General features: G+C 48.8%; 1 protein-coding gene across 3 annotated transcripts; it reads left to right on the top strand.

Annotated features, from left to right (window-relative positions):
• The first annotated feature begins 15 nt into the window (after nucleotides 1-15).
• Nucleotides 16-23,045, top strand: HAUS8 (HAUS augmin like complex subunit 8). Of its 3 annotated transcripts, none has more exons than XM_007195516.2 (11): nucleotides 20-256; nucleotides 3,543-3,607; nucleotides 7,572-7,639; nucleotides 12,080-12,161; nucleotides 15,164-15,256; nucleotides 15,969-16,063; nucleotides 16,662-16,727; nucleotides 16,834-16,992; nucleotides 18,347-18,488; nucleotides 21,336-21,477; nucleotides 22,619-23,045. In XM_007195516.2, exons 1-11 carry the CDS (start codon nucleotides 228-230, stop codon nucleotides 22,809-22,811), a joined length of 1,134 nt encoding a protein of 377 aa, XP_007195578.2. In that variant the 5' UTR covers nucleotides 20-227; the 3' UTR covers nucleotides 22,812-23,045. The 3 variants fall into 3 exon arrangements, with proteins under 3 accessions (XP_007195580.2, XP_007195578.2, XP_007195579.2); XM_007195517.2 differs by having other exon boundaries at nucleotides 22-256; nucleotides 7,572-7,627; XM_007195518.2 differs by lacking the exon at nucleotides 16,834-16,992 and having other exon boundaries at nucleotides 16-256; nucleotides 16,662-16,790.
• The last annotated feature ends 1,256 nt before the right edge of the window (nucleotides 23,046-24,301 follow it).

Raw genomic sequence — 24,301 nt, forward strand, 5'->3', positions numbered from 1 at the left:
CCCATCACTTCCGACCCGGCCTCGTCACCGCCCCCTGCCGCTCCTGGGAGAAACCAAGTGTGAGGGGAGGACAGAGAGACGCGCGCGCAGGAGGCGCCCGCTCCGCCCACAGCCACGCGCTACACGGCCCGCGGCCACCCCTCTTGTAGCTTCGCAATATGGCCTGGTCGGGGCGGGGGCGGGGGGATTCGACTTGAAGACCCGGCCTTTGAGTTGAAGGCGGGAAAATGGCGGATACCTCGGGGCGTGGTGCTGGGTGAGTCGAGGCGCCGTGGGTCTGGATTTATGGGTGCCAGCTGGAGGGCCTTGGTCAAGGGCTGGGGACAGAGGGGCAGCAGAGTTGGGGTGGGAGGGTCCTTGGGGTGAGTCCGGATCTGACTCCTCCAAAAACCACCGAAGATGCGCAAGTTCTGGGAGATGGGATGCGGCCTTGCGCATGCTCGGGAGCGTGGGCTCAGGACGTTAGGGCGCGTTCGGGTCCCTGGTCAGCCGTTTCGATCCGGGGCGATTTCCGGCGAGTGGCTTAACCTCTCCGTGCCTCGCTTTCCTCCGTCGCGAAACCGGGCTGATGACGCCGCCGTTCAGTTTTGTAGGCCTCGTGTGAGGCTTAAGAGCGTTTAGAATAGTGTCTGGCCCCTAAGTGTGGTCCGTCGCTATTACGATTACCGTTTTGTAGTGGATAACTGCTGGACCACTGAAGTATCTCCTTTCATTCTCCCACACGCTTTTTTCTATTCTCCCCATTTACAAATGAGATGATGGAGGCCTAGGGAGGGAAGGTCATTTGCCCAGGCTCACACAGCAAGAACAAAGGAGACAGACGTCGAACAATGACCTGGTGCCGGGCGTGATTCCTGGGCTCTGTTCATTCTGCCGATGTTTATTGTGCCTGTGCGAATTAAAATTTAGTGGGCCATCTGAAATCACTTGTTTACTCCACAGCCCCTTGTCCTAACTGTGAGATTGACGTTAGCCTCTCCGAGGTTCAGGGGAAGTACTTGAGGCTGGAATATGTGTAGTGACACCCCTCCCCCACCCCGTGTCCCTGCAGGTTTGGCCTAAGTCCATTTGGTTTGGCTCCAGAGCCCTGGCTCAGACCCCAGAGGGAATCCTTGCTCTGTCTCTTTCCAGCTCTGAGACTCCCCAGGGGTGATCTGTATAAGCTTTGGGTCCTTGTCTGGAAAACAAAGATAAAGCAGGCGAACAGTTAGGTATTTGTAGGGTTGGGAGGATTCCATGAAGGAGCAGAGCAGCTGGCACCCAGCCAGCATTTGTTAAGTTGCCTCTCCCCACTGTGGCTTGGAGGTGCCTCCCAGCATGGCCTGGGTCTCACGTTGGAGTCCCCAGAGCCCACTACACAGGTGGCTACAGTGAGCTGAGCAAGGGGACCACCACTGCTGTCACCAGTGGAGCCCATCTTGTGACGACAGCAGGATTTACAGCGCCCAGACCCCTGCCTGGCATCCCGCTCGCCCACACTGGACACCTGGGAGGCATCCCTGACTCTCCCACACCCACCAGCTGATTAGTCAGTGATTCCTACTTCATGGGACCCTCTCCTCTACCATGTCAGGCTTCATTCTTTTTTTAAATTGAGGCAAAATGCACATAACGTCAAATTAACCACTGTAAAGCGAGCAATTCGATGGCATTAAGACATTTACAACGTTGTGCAATCACCACCTCTACCTAGTTCTAGAACATTTTCATCAGCCCAGAAGGAAACCCTGTGTCCATTTGCAGTCACCCCCCCCATCCTTCATGCTCGTCAGTTTGCTCCTGGTAACCACCAGTCTGCTTTCTGTCTCTGTGGATTTGCCTGTTCTGGACGTTTCATATCCATGGAATCATACACCACGTGGCCTTAGTGCCTGGCTTGTTTGACTCAGGATAACATTTTTGAGATTAATTCGTTTCAGCGTTATCAGTACTTCATTCCTTTTTAGGACTTAATAGTATTCAGGGTCATTATTTCTTTTTTATTTATTTATTTATTTTTGGCTGCATTGGGTCTTCGTTGCTGTGCGCGGGCTTTCTCTAGTTGAGGCGAGCAGGGGCTACTCTTCGTTGTGGTGCGCAGGCTTCTTATTGCGGTGGCTTCTCTTGTTGCGGAGCACGGACTCTAGGCGTGCGGGCTTCAGTAGGTGTGGCTCGCGGGCTCTAGAGCGCAGGCTTAGTTAGTTGTGGCACACGGGCTTCGTTGCTCCGCGACATGTGGGATCTTCCCGGACCAGGGCTCGAACCCGTCCGTGTCCCTTGCATTGGCAGGCGGATTCCCAACCACTGCACCACCAGGGAAGCCCCAGGGTTCATTATTTCTTTTTTTTTTTTTAAACAAATTTTATTTATTTATGTATTTATCTATGTCTGTGTTGGGTCTTCGTTTCTGTGCGAGGGCTTTCTCCAGTTGCAGCGAGTGGGGGCCACTCTTCATCGCGGTGCGTGGGCCTCTCACCATCGCGGCCTCTCTTGTTGCGGAGCACAGGCTCCACACGTGCAGGCTCAGTAGTTGTGGCTCACGGGCCTAGTTGCTCCGCGGCATGTGGGATCCTCCCAGACCAGGGCTCGAACCCGTGTCCCCTGCATTGGCAGGCGGATTCTCAACCACTGCGCCACCAGGGAAGCCCTCATTATTTCTTGACAGGAGTTTTGCAGCAGACTTCCGTCCCGCGCTCCCGATCACTCTTTCACCATGCCAGGGGTCCCCCAACCTTGACAGTGTTGACATCTGGGGTGCGATCATCTCTGTGATGGGGGCCGTCCTGTGCCTTGTAGGGTGTTGAGCAGCATCCCTGGTCTCTACCCACTGAGCCGATAGCAGCCCCCTCTGTTGTGACAATCACAGGTGTCTTCACACATCGCCAAATGTCTCCTAAGAGTCAGAATTGCCCTCAAGTGAGCAGCCCTGAGTTATTTGTCTGACAAATATTTATCAAGTGCCTCCTGTCTGCCAGGCTGTTAGGGACTGAATGTGTGTATCATCCCTCACCCCCTCCTCAAATTCAGTCTTCTCCAGCTAAGCCATAGGGCTGATCAGTTCCAATTCCGCATCATTCTCCTCTGCGCCTGTGCCCTTGGTCTTGGTGATCCCTGTCTGGGAATATCCATCCTCATGTACCTGAGCAAATGGTTCTTTGTCACTCACCCCCAATCCCCACCCGTTTACTTGTCTGGAGTGCTCCCTCTTCACGCTTGCCTGATAGGAAAATGCTGGTCATCCCTCTCAGGGAAGGAGCTTTGTCTGCTGTTCACCTTGTATCCTCAGTGGTATACAGCTGACACACAAACGCCCGACGAATTAATGAGATCGAGACCTTTGAGGTTCGGCAAAAATGCTCGCTCTTCTCACTTAGGTGTTGTCCCCAGGTGACGGGGCTGGGGCTCCGTTTTCCTCCTGCCATGGAGGCGGCCCCACCTCGCAGAGATGGGCATGGGTGGTGGGTGCTGGGACTGGGCTGTCCCGAGGAAGCCCAGGTTCCTGGCTGGCTTCCCTGAGCTTTCTATCCAACTGCATTAACAAGACCCCCGTTTCCCTCTTTTAGGAAGCCTTCTGCAGGGGGTCCCAGTACTCCTAGCGGTGCTAAGATGAGAGGAAGAAGAATACAAGGTGAGTAAGATTGGAATCTACCTTTTGAAATGGAATCCACTGGAATAAAAACTGATTTTTTCTTCCCCCCCAGTAAGTGCTTTTGGGGAAGAGAAAAACAGGCCAAAGCAGGGGAGCTGGGGCTTTACCCCCTTCTAGTCACACCTTTGGGGACCCCAAGTCTGGTTACCCAGCCCTACAGCCAGGACCTGGTGGGGGTCATCTAGGGCAGTGGGCCCTTCCGGCCATGGGGGTCACGGGTTGTACCCAGGACTCATCACTTGGAAGTGTGGGTGAGGAGAGTGTGAGCTGAATTCGTTAGGAAACATCAAAGTCTGTTTCTTCTCAGTAAGCGCGTCAGACCCTTGGGGGTGCCCACACATCCGATGTCCACCTGTGGGTCCGGGGTCACTGTCAACAGCCCCCCCTTGACTCTTGGCAGTGCCCAGTTTGGGGCTGTAGACCCAAGGATCTCCCATGTTGGCTCTCAAGCCTCTGTTAATGATGAAGTATTTTTTTGTGCCTGTGCACTAGTGCAGGTCTCAGAGAACTTGGAGCAGAATTCCAGTTCCAAATGACTGGAGGTTTATATGTTATAGCATCACAGCATCGCTGGATGATCTGGTCTGTAACAACTGTTATATTTACACAGGGTCTAGTTCTTGGACACAAATTATATCCTTCATTGTAACATGCTTCTGTGGAAAATCCACCACTCTTGACAACAAACAGGTGCATTCTAGTTTTCCAGAAACTTGAAACTGCTTTTCAACTGTGCAAGGAACCCAGAGCCTCCTTCCTACCCTTTGCTGATGGTATTAGAAAGATCCAATGCAGGATGGTGTCCCCCTCTTGGAACTGGGGGTGTCCTTCGCCCCAATCCTTCACTGGACATCCAGTGGCAGACCCTAGGTGTGGCTCGATTCTCTCCCCTGGACCCCGCCTGGTCCTGGCGTCAACCCTTAGGTGCCTCCTGCCTGAATGTCTGAGCCACTTGCCCTGCAGGCACGGCTCATCCCTGCCTGGGGCACGCCCGGGGCAACCAACACCTCTGTGTCCAGCTCCAGGCAGCCTGTTAACTGTGGTTGTACCTCTTTTCCACTCAAGCTTGCGGCTGCAACCCCCATCTAAAGAAGGATGCAAATTAGGGCATGAAGATAATGTAGTTGAAATCCCAGTCTCGGGACTGAACTGTCGAGGCAGGTGACACTGACCACATCACTCTCTCTAGTAAAAAGGGAGAGCCCTGAGCTCTGGGGGCACCTAGGAAAAGCGCAGAATCATGCATTTGACACATTGCTGAGCACCTCCTCCCTGTGAGGTGGTGGAACGTAGCAGCAAGCAAAACAGACAAGAATCCCTGCCCTCAGGGGGCTTGCCACCTGGACACAGGCGGTGAATCAGGAGACATAAGGAGATACAGGGTGTATTGGACAATGACAGTGGCTGTGGATAAAACAGCAGGATGGGGGTAGCTTCCGGCCTAAGGGAGGGGCTGGGCCGAGCAGAGTCGTGAAGGCGGCAGGGGTGGCATGTGCCCGCTGGCTGGAGGAACAGGTGACACGGGACCTGCAAGGTGTCTGGAGGCACTCACCCTTCACCAGCTAATGGACCTGGAAGACAGCCTGCTGCAGCTGCCAGAGGGCCAGTCAGCCTGAAGGACAGAGCGTCTCAAGAGGGAGGGTGCAGGGCTTCCCTGGTGGCACAGTGGTTGAGAATCCGCCTGCCAATGCAGTGGACATGGGTTCGAGCCCTGGTCCGGGAAGATCCCACATGCCGCGGAGCAGCTGGGCCCGTGTGCCACAACTGCTGAGCCTGCGCTCTGGAGCCCACGAGCCACAACTGCTGAGCCCGTGGGCCACAACTACTGAAGCCCATGCACCTAGACCCCGTGCTCTGCAACAGAAGCCACTGCAATAAGACCGCGCACCACAGCGAGGAGTGGCCCCCGCTCACTGCAACTAGAGAGGGCCCGCATGCAGCAACGAAGACCCAGTGCAGCCAAAAATAAATAAATAAAATAAATTTAGGGCTTCCCTGGTGGCGCAGTGGTTGAGAGTCTGCCTGCCAATGCAGGGGACGCGTGTTCGAGCCCTGGTCTGGGAGGATCCCGCATGCCGCGGAGCAACTGGGCCCGTGAGCCACAATTACTGAGCCTGCGCGTCTGGAGCCTGTGCTCCGCAACAAGAGAGGCCGCGATAGTGAGAGGCCTGCGCACCGCGATGAAGAGTGGCCCCCGCTTGCCACAACTGGAGAAAGCCCTCGCACAGAAACGAAGACCCAACACAGCCATAAATTTAAATAAATAAATAAATAAATAAATAAATAAATAAATTTAAAAAAAGAAAAAGAAAAAGAAGGAGGGTGCGAGTGAGCGCTGTGTGCAGCGCTGCCGCTGGCTCAGAACGAGGACTGAGAAGGGGCGGGTGGGCATCAGAGCAGGGAGGTCTCCGTGGTCTGGGTGAAAGGAGTCTCTCTGGTGCTGTGGTGACTGTGAGAGCCAGGCTGGGGTGCGGGGGGATTCAAGGGAAGGAGAGAGGAGAAGAAGAGGGTCCTGCATGGCAAAGGGGAGCAGAGAAGTGGGGGGGGGGATGAGCAGTGTGACCACTGGAGAGAGGAAGTGGGGTGATACAGGGTGGGGCAGGGGGAGAGGGGTTGCCAGGGCAGTTTCCTAATGGAGTGAGGGCTGGGCTCTAGCACCCAGAGTGGGGGGTTTGTTTTACCCTGAAGCACAGAGGTCGCTCCACATGGGGGGCCCAGGATATGGCCCTGAGGTTGGGAGGCAGCTAGATGCCCAGGTGGGAGGATCTCCTGGGGCTGCTTTTGTCTTCCCAATGAAGTAGGAAACAGGTTACCAGCTGACCAGAGGGATGGCCCGGTGTAGGAAGTGGGCAGGAGGGTCTGGGAGAGGGTTCCGGGGGATCAGAACAGAGGACTGTGGATGATCACAGGGGCTGCAGCGAGAGCCCCTGGAGGTTGGGGGGACACATGGGTTTCCTTCACACACCTTCAGTGCCCCAGTGTCAGGGTGGAAGGGCACCTGGGGCTGGGCTGTCACCAAGGGATACAGACATGACCAAGAAGAGCATCGGTGCCTAGTGTGTCTCAGGAGAGCGGTCCTGAGCTAGGTGAGGGATGTGGGGGATGTGAGAGGCAGTACCATGAGTGGGTCATAGATGGGCTTGGGTGGGAGAAGGGCAGTTGGGGTCATGACCACAGGGAGTGAGTTGGGGAGGGAAGAGGAGGAGAGCAGGTGGCCATCTTTGGAAGATCTTTCTTCTTTTCCCTGCCCTGCCCCTGAGTCCACTTTCTTTTTTGATCTTTGGCACATATTCCTGATCTTCCTCGATCGTAGCTCCTGTGGGTCTGTGTGTCTCCGACTCTAGCCCTGGTGCTTGTATACAGCAGGTATCCCATAAATGTTCTTGCATACAGTAGGTGTTCCATATATGTTCTTTTTAAAAAGTTTTTAAAAGAGAATTTATTATTTACTTCTTTTAATTTATTTTTGGCTGTGCTGGGTCTTTGTTGCTCCGTGCGGGCTTTTCTGTAGTTGCGGCGAGCGGGGGCTACTCTTTGTTGCGGTGTGTGGGCTTCTCATTGCGGTGGCTTCTCTTGTTGCGGAGCATGGGCTCTAGGTGCACAGGCTTCAGTAGTTGTGGCATGAGGGCTCAGTAGTTGTGGCTTGTGGGCTCTAGAGCACAGGCTCAGTAGTTGTGGTGCATGGGCTTAGTTGCTTCCCGGACGAGGGATCGAACCTGTGTCCCCTGCATTGGCAGTCAGATTCTTAACCGCTGCACCACCAGGGAACTCCCTCCATATATGTTCTTGCATATAGTAGGTGTCCCATACATGCTTGAGGCTGAGCGGGGAGGGCTGATAGCACTCAGCTCTCGGGGTGGGGGGCGGGCATCCTAGGTGCATGGTGGGTACCTCACAGTCTATGTCATAGTTTTATTAGAAACCAACAGTGTGTCCCCCACAGGTGGAAGAGTGGTCGAGTCCCGGTACTTGCAGTATGAGAAGAAAACCACCAAAAAGGTAACATACAATGTACGTTTGAAACAGTTCTGAACAGAGTTCGACGAACTTGGAATTCTGAGACAAGTCACGCCGGCCAGACACAGCCTGGTCCTGAAAGAAGCATTTTGGGGACTTGGTCCAGTTGCCTTTGGGGCTGTCATGCCCTTCGTGCCAAGGCAGGGATCTCTGTCGTGGGTGGCTGATCACTTTGAGAATCTCTTTTGCAAAGCCATGATCTCTAGTGAATCATAAAACTATTCCTGTCTCTCAACCCGGTAATTCCTTTCTGGATTCTGTCCTGAAACAATTCTGCCTAATGCCTGGCACGTGGTTACCTGGCCTTGGCTGGTATTGTAAAAAAATACCCGTAGGGTTTTAGAGAAAGGGTTTTAGGGGAAAAAAGACATGGCTGAATCACCCAGTGTTACAGGAAGAGTTCAGTGAACTAGCCACACCACAGAAATGATGAAACCATTGAAAATGATGGCATGAAACACTTAACAACTTGGGAACCTGCTTTGTGTGATGTTTAATGAAAATAATCATTAGATTACCCAATGACATATTTTGTTTCAGTGTGTATGTACTGATAGTGTGGTGAGGTTGTGTTATTCCATTTTCCAAATCTTTGTTTATGATAAAGTTTAGTTAAATATTAATTTCTGCTGCCTTTCTTTTACTCTGGTAGGGTGAATGGCAGGTTAATGTGGCTTAAGATTTGGCTTGAAGAAAAAGGATACCTTTACACAAACTGATATGCTTCTTGGAGTGATTTTTTTTTAATGGACTTAGTTTTTTTAGAGCAGTTTTAGGTTCAAAGCAAAACTGAGTGGAAAGTACAGAGATTTCTCACACACCCCCCCGCCCACCCCCTCACATGCGTAGCTTCCCTGTTGTCAACATCCCGCACCAGAGTGGGGCATATTTACAGTCGATGAACCTACATTGACACATCCTTACCCAGAGTCCGTGGTTTACAGTATTGAAATGATTCTCAACAGAGGATACTAGTCCACACTTCATAATTTTAACGTTGCCTGGCAGACTTGGTTACAGCACCCCCATGTGTTTGCATGCTCTAGTATTTTAGATCTTTAAGAGCTTCTCCGTTTTCTTTTTTTTTCCATCTTTTAAATTAAGGTGTAATTTACATAGAGGAAGTGTCACTCTTCAGCGTGCAGTTCTCTGAGTTTTGACAAACACATCCAGTCACAGACCCACCACAGTCAAGATAGGGAACACTCTGTCACCACCCCCACCCCCCCACCCCCCACAAAGTCCCCTTGTGCTTCCATGGGACCAGCCCCTCCCCACCCCAGGCAACCATGATCTGTTTTCTGTCCCTGTAGCTTTGCCTTTGCAGTAGGCTCATTTAAAAGGTGCCACCCAGGATGCAGACTCTTGCAGTCTGGTTGCTTTCATATAAAGATCCCTCCCTGTCGTTGCCTTTTACAGTTAGTGCTAGTTCCTTCTGATGGCTGAAGAATATTCCAGTGTACGGATGGACCACAGTGTGCACAGCCATTCCCTGGCAAAGGACATTTGGTTTGTTTCCCGATTTTGGCAATTATGAATAAAGCCACCTTAAACATTCCTGTGCAGAATTCTGTGTGGAAGTGTTTTCATTTCTCCCAGGAGGGGAATTGTAGGGTAAATGTCTGTTTGACTTTGTAAGTAACTGCACAGCTGTTACCCAAAGTGGCTGCCCCTTTTTACATTCCCATGAGCCACAGAGGAGAGTCAGTACTTTAGGACTGAAACCATTCTAGTGGGTGTGAAGTGGTATCTTATTGTGGTTTTAAATTGCATTTCCATAACAACTAATGATATTGAGCATCTTTTCATGTGCTTATTGGCCAGTCCTATATCTTTGGTGATGTGTCCTTTCAAATCTTTTGCGCATTAAAAAAAAATGGGGTTGTTTGTTTTCTCATTATTGAGTTTTGAGGGCTCTTTCTATATCTTAGATACCAACTCTTTACGGTGATTTGCAAATATTTTCTCCCAGTGTGTGGCTTGGCTTTCCATTCTCTTAAGTGTCTGGTGAGGAGCAGAAGTTCTCGATTTTGATGAGGTCCAATTTATCGATTTCTGCTTTTATGAAATGTGCTTTTGGTGTCCTCTCTAAGAAATCTTTGCTTTACCTAAGACCATAAAGATTTTCTCCCATGTTCTCTTCTATATGAGTTTAGGTCTGTGGTCCAGTTTGAATTAATTTTTGTATCTGGTGTGATGATGGAATTAAAGTTCGTTTTTAAGTGTATGGATGTCCTCTTGTTCCAACACCATTCGTTGAAATGACTTTCCTTTCCCTGTTGTATTGTCTCATCACCTCTGCTGGAAAGCAATGGACTATATATGTATGCATCATTTCTGGACTCTATTCTTTTCCATTGTTCTACATGTCTATCTTCAGTCCATCTCCATACTGCCCAGGTTACTGTAGCTTTGTATTATAGTAAGTCTTGAAATTGGGTTGTGTGAATTTTCCCACTCTGTTCTTTTCCAAAACTGACTCTTCTAGTTCCTTTGCCTTTCCATATGAATTTTAGCCTTAGCTTGCCATTTCCTACCAAAACTTCAGGGATTTTAATTGTATTGAATCTATGCATTAGTTCAGGGAGAATAACATCCTAAAAACACCCAAGTCTTTCAATCCATGAACATGGTATACCTCTCCCTTTATTTGATCTTAGATTTTTTTCATCAGTGTTTTTGTAATTTCCGGCATACAGACCTTCCCCATGTTTGCTTAGGTTTACACCTAAGTATTTGGTGTTTTTTTAGTGCTATCATGCAAGGTACTATCTTTTTTTTTCTTTCTTTCTTGAAGAAATTTTATTTGTTTGTTTAGAAATAATTCACATATAACATTATATTAGTTTTAATTTTATTTATTTATTTTTAGTTTTTGGCTGCATTGGGTCTTCGTTGCTGTGTGCAGGCTTTCTCTAGTTGTGGGGAGTGCGGGCTACACTCCGATGTGGTGCTTGAGCTTCTCATTGCGGTGGCTTCTCTTGTTGCCGAGCACTGGCTCTAGGCACTCGGGCTTCAGTAGTTGTAGCTCACGGGCTCTAGAGCACAGGCTCCGTAGTTGTGGCACACGGGCTTAGTTGCTCTGCGGCATGTGGGATCTTCCCAGACCAGGAATCAAACCCGTGTCCCCTGCATTGGCAGGTGGATTCTTAACCACTATACCACCAGGGAAGTCCCGATATTAGTTTTAGATGTACAACATAATGATTCAATCTTTGCAAATATTGCAAAATGATCATCACAGTAAGTCTAGTTAACATCCATCACCGCACATAGTTACAAAATTTTTTTCTTTGCTCAGAACTTTTACATGGTACTTTTTTTTTTTTTAATATTTATTTATTTAGGCTGCTCCAGGTCCTAGTTGCGGCATGTAGGATCTTCGTGTGGCACGTGGGATCTTTAGTTGTGGCATGCGGACTCTTAGTTGCGGCGTGCAGATTTCTTAGTTGTGGCATGCAGACTTCTTAGGTGCGGCATGCGAACTCTTAGTTGCGGCATGCGTGTGGGATCTAGTTCCCTGACCAGGGATTGAACCTGGGTCCCCTGCATTGGGAGCTCAGAGTCTTACCCACTGGACCACCAGGGAAGTCCCTTGGTGCTGTCTTTTAATTTCAATTTCCAAAGTTGTTCATTGCTAGAAATATCTTTTTATATTGACCCTGTATCCTGCAACCTTGCTAAACTTGTTAGTTTTAGTAGTGTTTTTTAGTACATTTTGAGATTTTTTATATGAAGAGTCATGTCTGCAAGAAGAGAGTTTTATTTCTTCTTTTGTAACCTGTTTGCCTTTTATTTCTTATTCCTGGACTTCCAATGGGAGGTTGAATAGGAGTGGTGTCTGTACATCAAAATATTCTCACTCTTTATAAGGTCCTTTTTGCTTTTTTTTATTTTATTTTTTGGCAGCGCCACGTGGCTTGTGGGATCATAGTTCCTTGACCGGGGATTGAACCTGGGCCTTGGCAGTGAAAGTGCCGAGTCCTAACTACTGGACCACCAGGGAATTCCCTCTTTTTGCTTTTATATTGTTATAATGGCTTGCTAGCTCCATGCATTGCTTGCTTTTTTTATAACTTTTGAAGATTAATACCTGTACAAAAGTTTTGTTTTTTCTGACAACTGAAGTAATATGTTCTCTTTCCTAAACTGGCCAGTACTAAAAATTATACAGAAAATCAGTCATCTGTAATCTGCCATGTCAGAGGTCATCACCAGCAAACATTTTGGTGGTTTCCTGTGTTCTATGCATGTGAGGGTATCCTTTTGACAAAATTAGTTCATCCTGTATGTATGCAATTAAATGTCAGAACTCCTTGAATCTATCCCTTGCCTCAAGGTAAGAGCAGATGCAGACCTTGCAAACTGCAGAGGGGCCCCTTCTTGTGGAAGGAAAGTGTCTTGTCCCCTGAATGTCATGTATTCCCCTAACAGGCTCCTGCAGTGGATGCATTAAAGGCCAGTGGGAAGATGCCTGAAGGTGGAAGAAAACCCAACCCACTCCAGAAGAGCAAAGGTACGTAAAGATGGAAGGAGGGTGTGAAACAGCACCGAGGTTTAGGAAGTGTTGAGCGTGGTGGTGAATTTTGTTTTTAAGTATGCAAGTTTAAAACTCCCTTTCGTTTCTGGGAAGTATGAGGAAAAGGAGCTTGGCAGAGAGTTTCAGCGTAAAGACAGATTTCGGGCATATGAAGATCCGAAGGGGGATGGCAGGGGAATGGGGGGGGAGTCATTTCCTTTCTGTGTGACCCCAGAGAAGAGCCACATTGCCATCATGGTGCTCCCTTGGGGCACCAGTTCCTTGATCATGTGACTGTTTCCCCACCAGAGCTCTGAGAGCAGGACTTTCAGAGAGGGTATGAGACCTCATTTTCCTGCCTCTCACTACCTTGGGTTGGGTCTTCCTCGTAATGGTCTCCCCATACCCCTTCTACTAGAAGCTTTCACCAAAGTGATATGAAAAACTTTCAGTTTTTCTGGTGGTAGACATGATATGTGTTTGTTATTAAACAAAATTGGAGAATGTAGCCCAGAAGGGCGGACTCTCACTTATGATCTACCACTCGGACCATCGCTGTTGGTATATTTGCTCTTCATTCCTAGTCAGTGTGCCTCAATTCTAGAAGTCTGGGAAGGCACCTCTCCAGAGTAGCACTTCATCCAACTCCTCCGGTGCCTGCTTCACCAGCAGTGGTGGGCAACTCTTCTCTTGCATAAGAGCAAGTCACAAAAAGCAAAACTGTTTCTCGGCCTGCAAACCCTCATTCAAAATGGTGACAACTTTGAGTCCCATAGTAGAATACTAAGTATGTTCTTTTACAGCTTAGATTTCCTGCTTTATTGTTCAGATCAAGGGTCAGCAAAACTTTTCTGAGCCAGTGGTTAATATTTTAGGCTTCGCAGGCCAGGCGGTCTCTGTCATAGAAACTTAACTCTGCCTTATCGCAGCGTGAAAGCAGCCACAGACAATGTGTACACAAATGGGTGTGTCTGTGCCCCAGTTATTTACAAACACAGGAAGTGGGCCGGATCTGGCCTACATGCTGGAGCTCGCTGATCCTGGCTTGGATGTTTGTCAGAAGTTGTGCTGTTCCTTGACCCAGGCATGACTGAGAAGCAAGCATGTGGAGCTGGAGCCGGCCTTCTAGTCTTCTCTCATGCAGTGGGGTTGAAGGCCATGTGTGAAGCTGGGAAAGCTGGCATGGCCAGAGGGGTCAAAAACTGGGCCTGCCACGTTTAAAAATCAGGGTTCTCAGGGCTTCCCTGGTGGCACAGTGGTTAAGAGTCCGCCTGCCAATGCAGGGGACACGGGTTCAATCCCTGGTCCGGGAAGATCCCACATGCTGCAGAGCAACTAAGCCCGTGTGCCCCAACGACTGAGCCTGCGCTCTAGAGCCCGCGAGCCACAAGTACTGAGCCCGCGTGCTGCAGCTACTGAGCCCCGCTCCCCTAGAGCCCATGCTCTGCAGCAAGAGAAGCCACCGCAGTGAGAAGCCCACGCACTGCAAAGGAGTAGCCCCCACTCGCCGCAACTAGAGAAAGCCCACGTGCAGCAACAAAGACCCAACACAGCCATAAATAAATAAATAAATAATCAATCAATCAATCAATCAAGGTTCTCAGCTGTGGGTTATTGAGGGGGGAGGTATGGGATGCTGGTGTGTGGAGGCCAGGGATGCTGCTTGACACCCAGCAGTGCACAGGACTGCCCGCAGCAAACAATGATCTGGTCCCTGATGTCAGTAGTACCAAGGCTGAGAAACCATAATTTAAATATAGTCATGATAATTTAGAGGGACTGCTTGTTTGAGTTCCATTGTATGGTTTGATAGGAAATTACTTTTCTTAATGGAAATGCTATACATGGAGATGACAGAACATTCAAACCAGTGGAAATGCAATAAAAAGTCATCATCTCCCATCTCTAGTTCCCATTTCTCACCTAGGAGGCAACCACTCTTGATAGATTTTTATTTATCTACCTAGCATTTTTTAAAAATTCTAACACAAATGGTACCGTAACTTATACGTATTGTGAGTTCACTCTTTTCATTTCCACATATTCGTTTCCTCAACTGCATAGTTGTTCATTAAATAGTTTTCTGTTTACTTGCTAACACAACAGTGCGTTTTACATACCATTTGCTCTTTCTGCAGCCTTCTGGAACCCTTGTTTAATTGAAGCGTGCAGTACACTAAGTGCCCATTTTAGATGATACAAGGAATAGTTTCACATTTCTAAATAGAAGCTAAAGGATGAAGGGAACTCCCAGGGAAGACGAACAGTCCAGAAGCTACAGGAGAAGGAAAAAAGAGCAGAGGGCAGAACAAGTATATCATGTGTTATTAGATTCTTATATCCTGAACACAGCATCTTTTATTTTATTTTATTTTATTTTTAATTGAAGTATAGTTGATTTACAGTGTTGTGTTAGTTTCAGGTATTACAGCAGCGTGGTTCAGTTATACATACATATATATATATTTTTTATACACACACACACACACACACACACACACACAGATATATATATTTTCAGATTCTTTTCCCTTATGGGTTATTACAAAACATTGAGTAGAGTTCCCTATGCTATACAGTAGGTCCTTGTTTATATGTTTTATACATAGTAGTGTGTATATGTTAATCCCAAACTCCTTATTTATCCCCCCCTTCTCCTTTGGTAACCATAAATTTGTTTTCTATGTCTCTGGGTCTATTTCTGTTTTGTAAATAAGTTCATTTGTATACAGCATCTTGTACTTAAACTAAGCAGAAAGGCTTATTTGTATCTTTCAGTTGTAAAGACTGCATCTCTTTTCTAGTTCTACTTTAAAATATATTCAAATTGATGGGTGGGAATTTCCAAAGGTTTTTCAGCCTTCTCTACTGCTCCCTCGTAAGAAACTGAGTTTTTAGAAGTAGGTGATATTGTACAGAAAAGTTACCTGCTCCCGGGCTGAAGTATAGAGTATCTTGCTGACTGTGCTGACTTCTGGGGATTCTCATTGGGCCCACAGACAGTAGTGGAATTGGCAAAGGCGACCTGCAGTCTACCTTGCTGGAAGGGCACGGCACTGCCCCACCTGACCTGGATCTCTCGGCCATTAATGGTAAGTCATTGGCTGTACCTGTCCTTTCCCCAGCTGGGGGTTGCAATGCATGTCTGAGGGCTCCCAAAATATGCTCTTCTCACCTTAAAAACACTTTTCTTTTTTTTTTATTGAAGCATAGTTGATTTACAATGTTGTATTAGTTTCAGGTGTACAGCAAATTGATTCAGTTATACATATATATATCTATTCTTTTTCAGATTCTTTTCCCTTATAGGTTATTACAAAATATTGAGTATAGTTCCCTGTGCTATACAGTAGGTCCTTGTTGGCTATCTATTTTATATACAGTAGTGTGTATATGTTAATCCCAACCTCCTAATTAACCCCCCCCACACCCTTTGGTAACCATAAGTTTGTTTTCTGTCTGTAGGTCTGTTTCTGTTTTTTATAAGTTCATTTGTATCATTTTTTTTTACGATTCCACATATAAGCGATATCATACGATATTTGTCTTTCTCTGTCTCACTTGTTTCACTTAGTATGATAATCTCTAGGTCCATCCGTGTTGCTGCAAATGGCATTATTTCATTCTTTTATATGGCTGAGTAATATTCTGTTGTGTATATATACCACATCATCTTTATTCGTTCATCTGTTGATGGACATTTAAGTTGCTTCCATGTCTTGGGTATTGTAAATAGTGCTGCTATGAACACTGGGGTGCATGTATCTTTTCAAATTATGGATAAAACGCTTTTCTTGATCTTAGACAAAAGTGTGGTCCGAAAGACTCCACAATTAGAAAAAACGATGTCAAAGAAAGCTGAGTCATCATCATTTTCTGCCTCGAGGAAAAAGAGCCCAGTAAGTCTCTGAAATGAGAGGGAAGCCGCTATAGCAGGTTGGCTAAATGTGCCCTGTGCCACGTGCCCCTCGAAACCCTGGGGCTCCGAGAATGAACAAGCCAGCTGTGCCTTTTAGAACAAAACCCTCACCCATCCTTAGAGGATTTGCAGAGTTTCAGTTTCCCCAGCTACACGTACAGGAGGGGATACAAATGCAGGATCATGTGAAAAACGAGATTGAGGCCTTGTTTGCCAGTGCCACGCTAGGGAAGGCACGAGGCCAGGCCCTGTTCACGGCAGGGAGGGCGGCCAGGCTGTGGTCTCACCCAGGTGGGAACCCCAAGTCCTGGTTCTGGCAAGGCAACAAGTTGGTGGGTGCCCTTCAGCTCGCGCTTGACGGCCCAGCTTGCAGGAAGGGACCAAACCACCTTCCTTTTCACAGAGGACTGGAAAGACTAAATGAGGAAATAGAAACGAGTCGATACACAGTCTAGAATTGTTGAATTACTGATTGAAAAAAAGTACAGACGGGTTAGGATTCTGCCCCTCCCCGGGGAAGAGAGCTGGCTTTATACCAGTTCGCGGGGAACCAGGAGTATCTTTTTCTTCTCCTGAAGGATCTCTCCGAAGCGATGGAAATGATGGAATCCCAAACACTACTCCTGACTCTGCTGACCCTGAAGGTGAGGACGGAGCCTCCTGCACGCATGTCGTGGGTGGAAGGGCGGCCACTCTCGGCCGCGGAGGTGAGCTCCCCTCTGGCCTGAGCTTTTGTTTTGCATTTCCCAGATGGAAAGCGGTCTTGCTGCATTCGAAGAAAAGGCAGAAAATAATTTATTAATTATGTGCAAAGAGAAGGAGAAGCTCCAGGAAAAAGCCCACGAGCTGAAGCGCCAATTTCTCCTGTGTCAGAGGAAGCGGGAGCTGGCGGGTGTCCTGGACGCGCAGGTCAGGGGTGACCGCAGCCTCCAAGAGGCGCATCCCGGCAGCGTCGTCCCATGGGGGTGGTGGTGGGGTGGTTGGAGGGAGCCTTTATTGTGAGCGTCGCGCCTTGCCTCGCTCTAACTCTGTGCCCGGCTTTTGACACCACTGGGTGTTGCTGTGTGACAGTTTATCAGAGGACAAGGTGGTAATGTCAGAACCAACCAGCAAGAGGGCTCTGTCCCTTCAACAAACATGGGCATGTATTCTTGTGACTTGTATCCTGAGACTTGTGCCCAGTGACACAGATGTACTCCAGACCTGCCCAGTTGGGCCAGGGTGCTGGTGGGAGACTTGGGCTTGGTGCTGTGTGGTCAGTGCTGGGACGGGAGTGTCCACGCCAGGGAAGGTCACAGCGAACCCTGCGAGCCTAGAAAGGGCCGATCAGGGAATGGGGCTCCTCACCCAGTAAGTATGTATCCTGGGGCCGCCATAACAAAGGACCACAGAGTGCGCGGCGGCTTAAACAATTGACATTTATTCTCTCTCAGTTCTGGAGGCTGTAAGTCTGAGATCAAGATGTCTGCAGGGTTGGTTCCTTCCAAGGGCCATGAGAGAAGGATGTGTCCCAGCTTCTCTCCTAGGCTTGTCGATGGCATCTTCTCCCTGTGTCTTGTCACCTGGCTCTCTCCCTCTGAGTGTCTGTCTCCACATTTCCCCCTTTTGTAAGGGCACCTGTCATACTGATCAAGGCCCAGCTTAATGACCCCACCTTAACTGAATTACCTCTGTAAAGTCTCCAAATCAGGTCACATTCTGAGGTGCTGGAGGCTGGGATGTCAACAGGAATTTGTGGGGACACAGTTCAGCCCGTAACACCCAGCATGTACACATGAGTGTGCCCGGCGGCCTGGCCCTGAGCTGAGAACAGGCTCCCCGTCCTCGTGGAACTCACAATGGAAGGGAAAGGAAAGACAGTCAAACAAATGAATCCTTACAACCCCCAGACGGCGTGTACAAGGGGAAAGGGGGTTGCCGGGCATGGCCTTGGTGGGGGCAGGCATGTCAGCTCAGTGCTCTGAAGCAGGAGGGCCCAGCCTTCTGGGCCCTCCTCACTGTGATCCCAGTTGAGGGCCCAGCCCTGGAACAAGCTGGAAGGCGGACACATGTTCCTGGTGAGGAGGTCCAAGCCACCTTGCTACTGGCCGGGTCATCTTGGGGGCACCTGGGAGTGAGAGGAGAGCCCACCGCACTTTGGAAGTTTCTCTGGGAGACCTGGCAGAACAGTGCTGTGTGTTAACCTCACAGGTGCCATCTGGTAAACTTCTGGGGAGGTGAGTGCAGGGCCTCGTCCCACAGGCTCCTTCCCTTCTGCCTGCAGATCGAGATGCTGAGCCCCTGTGAGGCCATAGCTGGCTGCTTTAAGGAACGATACAAGACGCTTGCGACGGCCCTGGACACCACGAGGCATGAACTGCCCGTGAGATCGGTCCACCTGGATGGAGACGGGCAGTGCTTCTTAGGTAGGAAACGGGGCGACTGCCCGGCAAGGGGTGGGACGAACCTCCCAGTGCGTGTTGGCACCTCCTGTGTCCTGGGCACCTTTATCCCTTCGTGTCAGGTCATAGGCCTCCTCTCAGGTCGACGGCGCGTACCCCATCAAATGGCAGAGGACACAGGGGGCCGGCAAGGCTGCCGTTTGTCTGGGGTCATGCCCTGAGTAAGGACTGCGTTGGGATTTGAACCTAGGTCTATAGGACCCCCGCAGTGATTTCCCGTCCTGCTGAAAGGCATCCTGGGGAGCCTGCAGTCTCTACAAAGGTGCTTTGGCGGCTGGGGAACAACAGGGCCACCGACCCCAACCCTGTCCTGCCTTCTAAGCAGAGCTGAGAGGGTCCCTTTCCTGTATAGCATTCCCACCTAATACTTCACTTGAAGAAGGCGGCAAGTGTGAAGAGTGTCATCCTCTATCCTAAAATTCTCTTTAGAACAAGTATCTTCCCCAAACAAGTCTACAGCTGCCCTACAGTTTGGTCCTCCCTCCCCCACACCCCACCCTCCCTTCCTCCCTTTCTTTCTCTGAAGTATAGTTGATTTACCAATACAATGTTGTGGTAGTTTCTGCTGTACTGAAAAGTGACTTAGTTATACACATACAGACATTCTCTTTTTTTTGTATTCTTTTCCATTATGGTTTATCACAAGATACTGAATATAGTTCCCTGTGCTATATAGTGGGTCCTTGTTGTTTATCCATCCTATATATACTAGTTTGCATCTGCTAACCCCAGACTCCCACTCCATCCCTCCCCCTGCCCCTTGGCAACCACAGGTCTGTTCTCTGTGTCTGTGAGTCTGTTTCTGTTTCGTAGATAAGTTCATTTATGTCATATTTTAGATTCCACATATAAGTGATGTGATATGATATTTGTCTTTTTCCGGCTTACGGCACTTACTATGATAATCTCTAGGTCCATCTGTGTTGCTGCAAATGGCATTATTTCGTTCTTTCTTATGGCTGAGTAGTATTCCATTGTATATACATACCACATATTCTTTATCCATTCATCTGTCCATGGACATTTAGGTTGCTTCCATGTCTTGGCTATTGTGAATAGTGCTGCTATGAACATAGGGATGCATGTATCTTTTTGAATTATAGTTTTGTCCGGATATATGCCCAGGAGTGGGATTGCTGGATCATATGACGTAGAGTTTGGTTATTTCTAAGCAAAGTTCTCATGAGCCACCTGAACATGTTTAGCTTGATTTTACTGCTGTAAAATCAAGCCTTTTCTAACGTGAAATAGTATATGTATGAAACGGGACCTTGAAAACTGAGCTGTGTTGAACCATCATCTGTGTCCGGGTTTCTAATTTTATAATTATGGCAACCAACTGCACGTCTATATCTCTTGGTCTCCATCTCTGATAAATGCCCTAGATAGTTGCCAGGAGTTGGGATTGGGGACTGTTTGAGTTTCCTAGGGCTTCTGTAACAAAATACCACAAACCAGGTGGCTTAAAACAACAGAAATTTATTCCCTCCCAGTTTAGGGGGCTAGAAGTCCGAAATCAAGGCGTCATTGGGGTTGGATTCTTCTGGAGGCTCTAGGGGAGAATGCATCCCATGCCTCTCTCCTGGCTTTTAGTGTTCTGGCAATCTTGGCTCATGGAGCATTCCTTCAAACTCTGCCTCTGTCTTTTTTTTTTTATTATTGTTTTTATTAAGCTTTTAAAAAATATTTATTTATTTGTTTATTTTTGGCTGTGTCGGGTCTTAGTTGTGGCATGCGGGATCTTTTCGTAGCAGCGCGTGGGCTCTTCATTGCGGCGTGCAGGCTCCAGAGTGTGTGGGCTCCGTAGTTGTGGCTCTCTAGTTGTGGCTTGTGTGCTCCGTTGCTGCGGCGTGTGGGCTCAGTTGCCCCGCGGCACGTGGGATCCAGGGATCAAACCTGCGTCCCCTTCGTTGGAAGGAGCATTCTTAACCACTGGACCACCAGGGAAGTCACCAAGCTTTATTTTATTTTATTTTATTTTATTTTGGTTTTGTTTTTTGTTTTTTAAAATTTTTATTGCAGTATATATAGTTGATTTACAGTGTTGTGCTGCTGCCTCTGTCTTCACATGGCCTTGTTTCTGAGCGCCTCTGTGTCTAAACTGCCCTTTTCTTAGAAGGACACCAGCTATTGGATTAGGCCCCTCCCTAATGACCTCATTCTAACTCCGTTACATCTACAAAGACCTCATTTCCAGTTAGGTCACGTTCACAGGTACTTGAGATTAGGACCTGAACATGTCTTTTTGGGAGGACACAGTTCAGTCCCCTGGCAAAGAAGGTATGTGTTTGTAAGAACACTTACAAGGTTCCCCAAGTGTTATAATTTACAGCTGGGACATGTGCTGGCCTCGGAGAGATGCTGGTTTTGTTAGAGCCGGGGGCACCCAGCGCAGTTGCAGGCGGCTCTCTGCTGGGGGGGCGTTGGGGGCAGAAGTGCTGGGAACCGGGAGTGGGAACCGTGGGTTTGTTCTTAAGTTACTCCTAGCCCAGATCTTCTCTGTCTTTTGGATTTGCTTCTGTTGAGGACACCAGTGCACCATTCCAGGTGTGTTCCGATGACTGCCTGGACGGCAGACACACATGGCCCACCATCTCGGAGCCCCGTGGTCTCAGGCAAAGGGGCACAACGGCAGTACCAGTGCACGAATATTTTCCTTCACGACCCTTTCTGCCTTTAAGTTCATCACAATTCCTGCATAACATGAGAGCATTCCAGCAAAAGGAGAAAAATACAGTCAGCCAGCCAGCTCGTGCATCCATTGCTTGGGGCACCTTGAAACCATGGCTGACAGCCCCTTTCCCCCTCCAGACAAGTTGCAGGGGGAATTGACGACCACATGCCATCTGCTGGGAGAACTTGGCATCAGCAGCTCAGAAGAAAACGCGACGGCCTTGGACCTGCTGAGGGAACTCAAGGAAATGACCCAAGAGAAGGATCTGGAGCTCCAAAGGTATTACAGAAAATATTTTTAAAAAAAGATAGCGCCCCTCTCCCCGCATCTCCTCGTCGGGCAGAGATGGGCTGTTGGCGGCTGCCCTGTGGAAGGTGTGCTGTGTTCCGGAGGGCGGGCAGCTCTGGTGTTTGCAGGGGCCGAGGGTATGAGGGTCCAGCCAGGCAGGGAGAGGGGAATGGGCAAGACGCCTTCAACCCAACCAAAACTCCTGTGTGCGTTCTTGAGCAGCCAAAATAGAAGGGGGCGATCACTTCCTTGGGGTAACACAGCAGTTCGGGGGCCCTCAGATAGTTTTTTGATGCTCTGTGTGGCTCGTGAGGTCTTAGTTCCCCAGCCAGGGATCAAACCCAGGCCACAGCAGTGAAAGCACAGGGTCCTAACCACTGGACCGCCAGGGAATTCCCTGGAACTTCTTATTGATGTATAAATACATATAGAAAAGCCACAGATTGAAAGGGTACAGCTCAATGGCTTTCACTACTGGGCATCCTTGTGTAACCAGTGCCCAGGTCCATTCAGTCCATGTCCAGCCCCCGAAAGACACCCGGTCCCCTTCTCTCTCTCCAGGACATTTCTAACCATGAGGCTTTCCTCCACCTCTTCCAAAAAAGAATGTAGTTTTCTTCTCCTTTACAATGCCAAATGTACTTCCCGAGGTGCCTGAGAGGTTTGAAAGGTACTCATGATAAACACCACCTGCTATGGCATCCCCTTCATTACTATGTGCCCCGGGATGAAATCAGACACACCAAAGTGTTCTAGATGGCCAGGGTCACAGGAGTGAATGGGGAAACACGCTCGTTTTGTGCTGATTTCCCCACTGCCATTTATTTTGTGTGGTTGCTGGGACGGTCCCCCGTTCATGGCTCTGCCTCCCGCTCTTAGGATGGTTCCTGTCAAAGTGTTGATATTCCCTAAATATTTGTCGAGTAAACAACTCTTTTCTTTCACACCTGCCCGGTCCTGCTCTCAGGGCTTCCCTGTATGAGTCCTGTTCAGACAAAACTTATTCACCGCCGCTTTCCCACGAGCCCAAGGAGGGTCACCCTGAACCTGCCCCCCGCACCCCAACATCGCAGCTGCGAAGGTGCTCGGGCACAGAGGGTGAAAAGCTTTCATCATCGTCTTGTTTCCGCAGGAGCTTTACCCACGTTATGGAACTCTCCGCCGAGGCGAGTAAAGAGGCAGCCTTAATCAACCAGGAGGCCTGGGAAAAGGCGCAGGGCCCCAAGGCCCCCAGCCAGTGGTATTTCAATCCTGAGGAGGCCATTGGTGGGGAAACTTGGGGAGAGCTAAGGAGCCTGCCCCTTTCGGGCCACGACGAGCCGTGAATCCACACGCAGGCTGTGTCCCCGACCGGAGGGGGGCCCTTCCCGCACACCATGGGGAAGGAAGCACGTCCTGTGCCCCGTGTTTGGGGTGGGGAGAGGGGGTGGACCTGCAGTGACCCACATATGATGTTCTGGAAACTTGAGCACTTTATACACTTAGCCTAGTCGTATAGTTATTGTTTCGTATGATAATCTCGTTTGATAATTTAACAAATAAAAGTGTTCTGCAATTGAGCCTTGGTTTCTCTGTAAGGGGCAGTGATGTTCTGGAAACTTGAGCACTTTATACACTTAGCCTAGTCGTATAGTTATTGTTTCGTATGATAATCTCGTTTGATAATTTAACAAATAAAAGTGTTCTGCAGTTGAGCCTTGGTTTCTCTGTAAGGGGAAGTGGAAGGCGCGTGTTGTCCCAACTTATTCCAAAGAGCTGGTCCTGAGCCTCAGAACCTCACAGACATTATGAGTCCAGTTGACCCTTGAACACTGTGGGTTTGAATTGCAGGTCCACTTATACGTGGATCTTTTTCAGTAGTAAATAGTGTAGCACGACACGATCCGTGGTTGGTTGAATCCACGATTTATAACTGCGGATACGGAGGGCAGACTGTAAGTTCTATGCAGATTTTCCACCGCACAGCGCCTAACCCCGTGTTGTTCAAGGGTAAACTGTATTTCACTTTCAAGATGATTTCATGTCCTTCAGTCACAGGGCAGTTCTGTTCAATAACCCACAGCAAGTTCAGAGTTGGCCCTCAAATGGAAATTCCCCATCCAGTCCAAAGTCCCAGTGGCCATCCTTGGGGGACGCCTACACGGTTTTGCCATAGCTGCGATCTACACCCCACTCGGGACTATGGTCCAGCCCACGCTTGGGCTTCTGTCTACACCACGTGGGCCCTGGCAGTCTTCCTGGTTCCCATGGAGCCTGCCTCTGTTGACAGCTACCAGTTCCCATCTACAAGCAACTTTTTGACACTACACCCCATCCCACCATCAGTAGTTTCTTGGTTCGCCCGTCCGCATGTCATGTGGATTACCTTCCTGGTGACCAGAGGCCTAAGAGGCACTCTGTTGTCCTCACATAACTTTTCCCTTCTTGGGCTGGTGGCCAAAGCTCAGATCTATAGAAATCTGACCTTGCTCTGGCAGGAAGGTGTGACCCAACATTCTCTTTACTTTCATTAGAGCTACTGCTTATAACAATAGCCAGAGGTTAGACTTCACCATTTTTCTTGTTTATTTGCATATCCCTAAGCACCAGTGGAGTTGGATCCAGCTCTACATTTCAATGGTAAATTTTATCTTTAACTGATGGCAGCTAAGCTGACGTTCACCCAAGAATCCAAGGTTCCTCACCCCCAACACTTTCATCCTTTATCTTCCCAACCCCCATGTTTCCATGAGCCAGGGCCATTCTAGCAAATCCCACATTCTCTGACCTTGGTTATACTGCGGTTTCTGAGTTAGGGTTTAATGGGGACAGAGTC

Source organism: Balaenoptera acutorostrata, chromosome 2 (assembly GCF_949987535.1).
Source record: "Balaenoptera acutorostrata chromosome 2, mBalAcu1.1, whole genome shotgun sequence".
NCBI lineage: Eukaryota > Metazoa > Chordata > Mammalia > Artiodactyla > Balaenopteridae > Balaenoptera > Balaenoptera acutorostrata.

Coding starts and splice junctions, on each gene's coding strand:
- HAUS8 (XM_007195516.2), top strand. CDS start 228: ATGGCGGATACCTCGGGGCGTGGTGCTGG. Junction 257..3,542: donor ACCTCGGGGCGTGGTGCTGG/GTGAGTCGAGGC, acceptor TCCCTCTTTTAG/GAAGCCTTCTGCAGGGGGTC. Junction 16,064..16,661: donor CCTCGAGGAAAAAGAGCCCA/GTAAGTCTCTGA, acceptor CTTCTCCTGAAG/GATCTCTCCGAAGCGATGGA.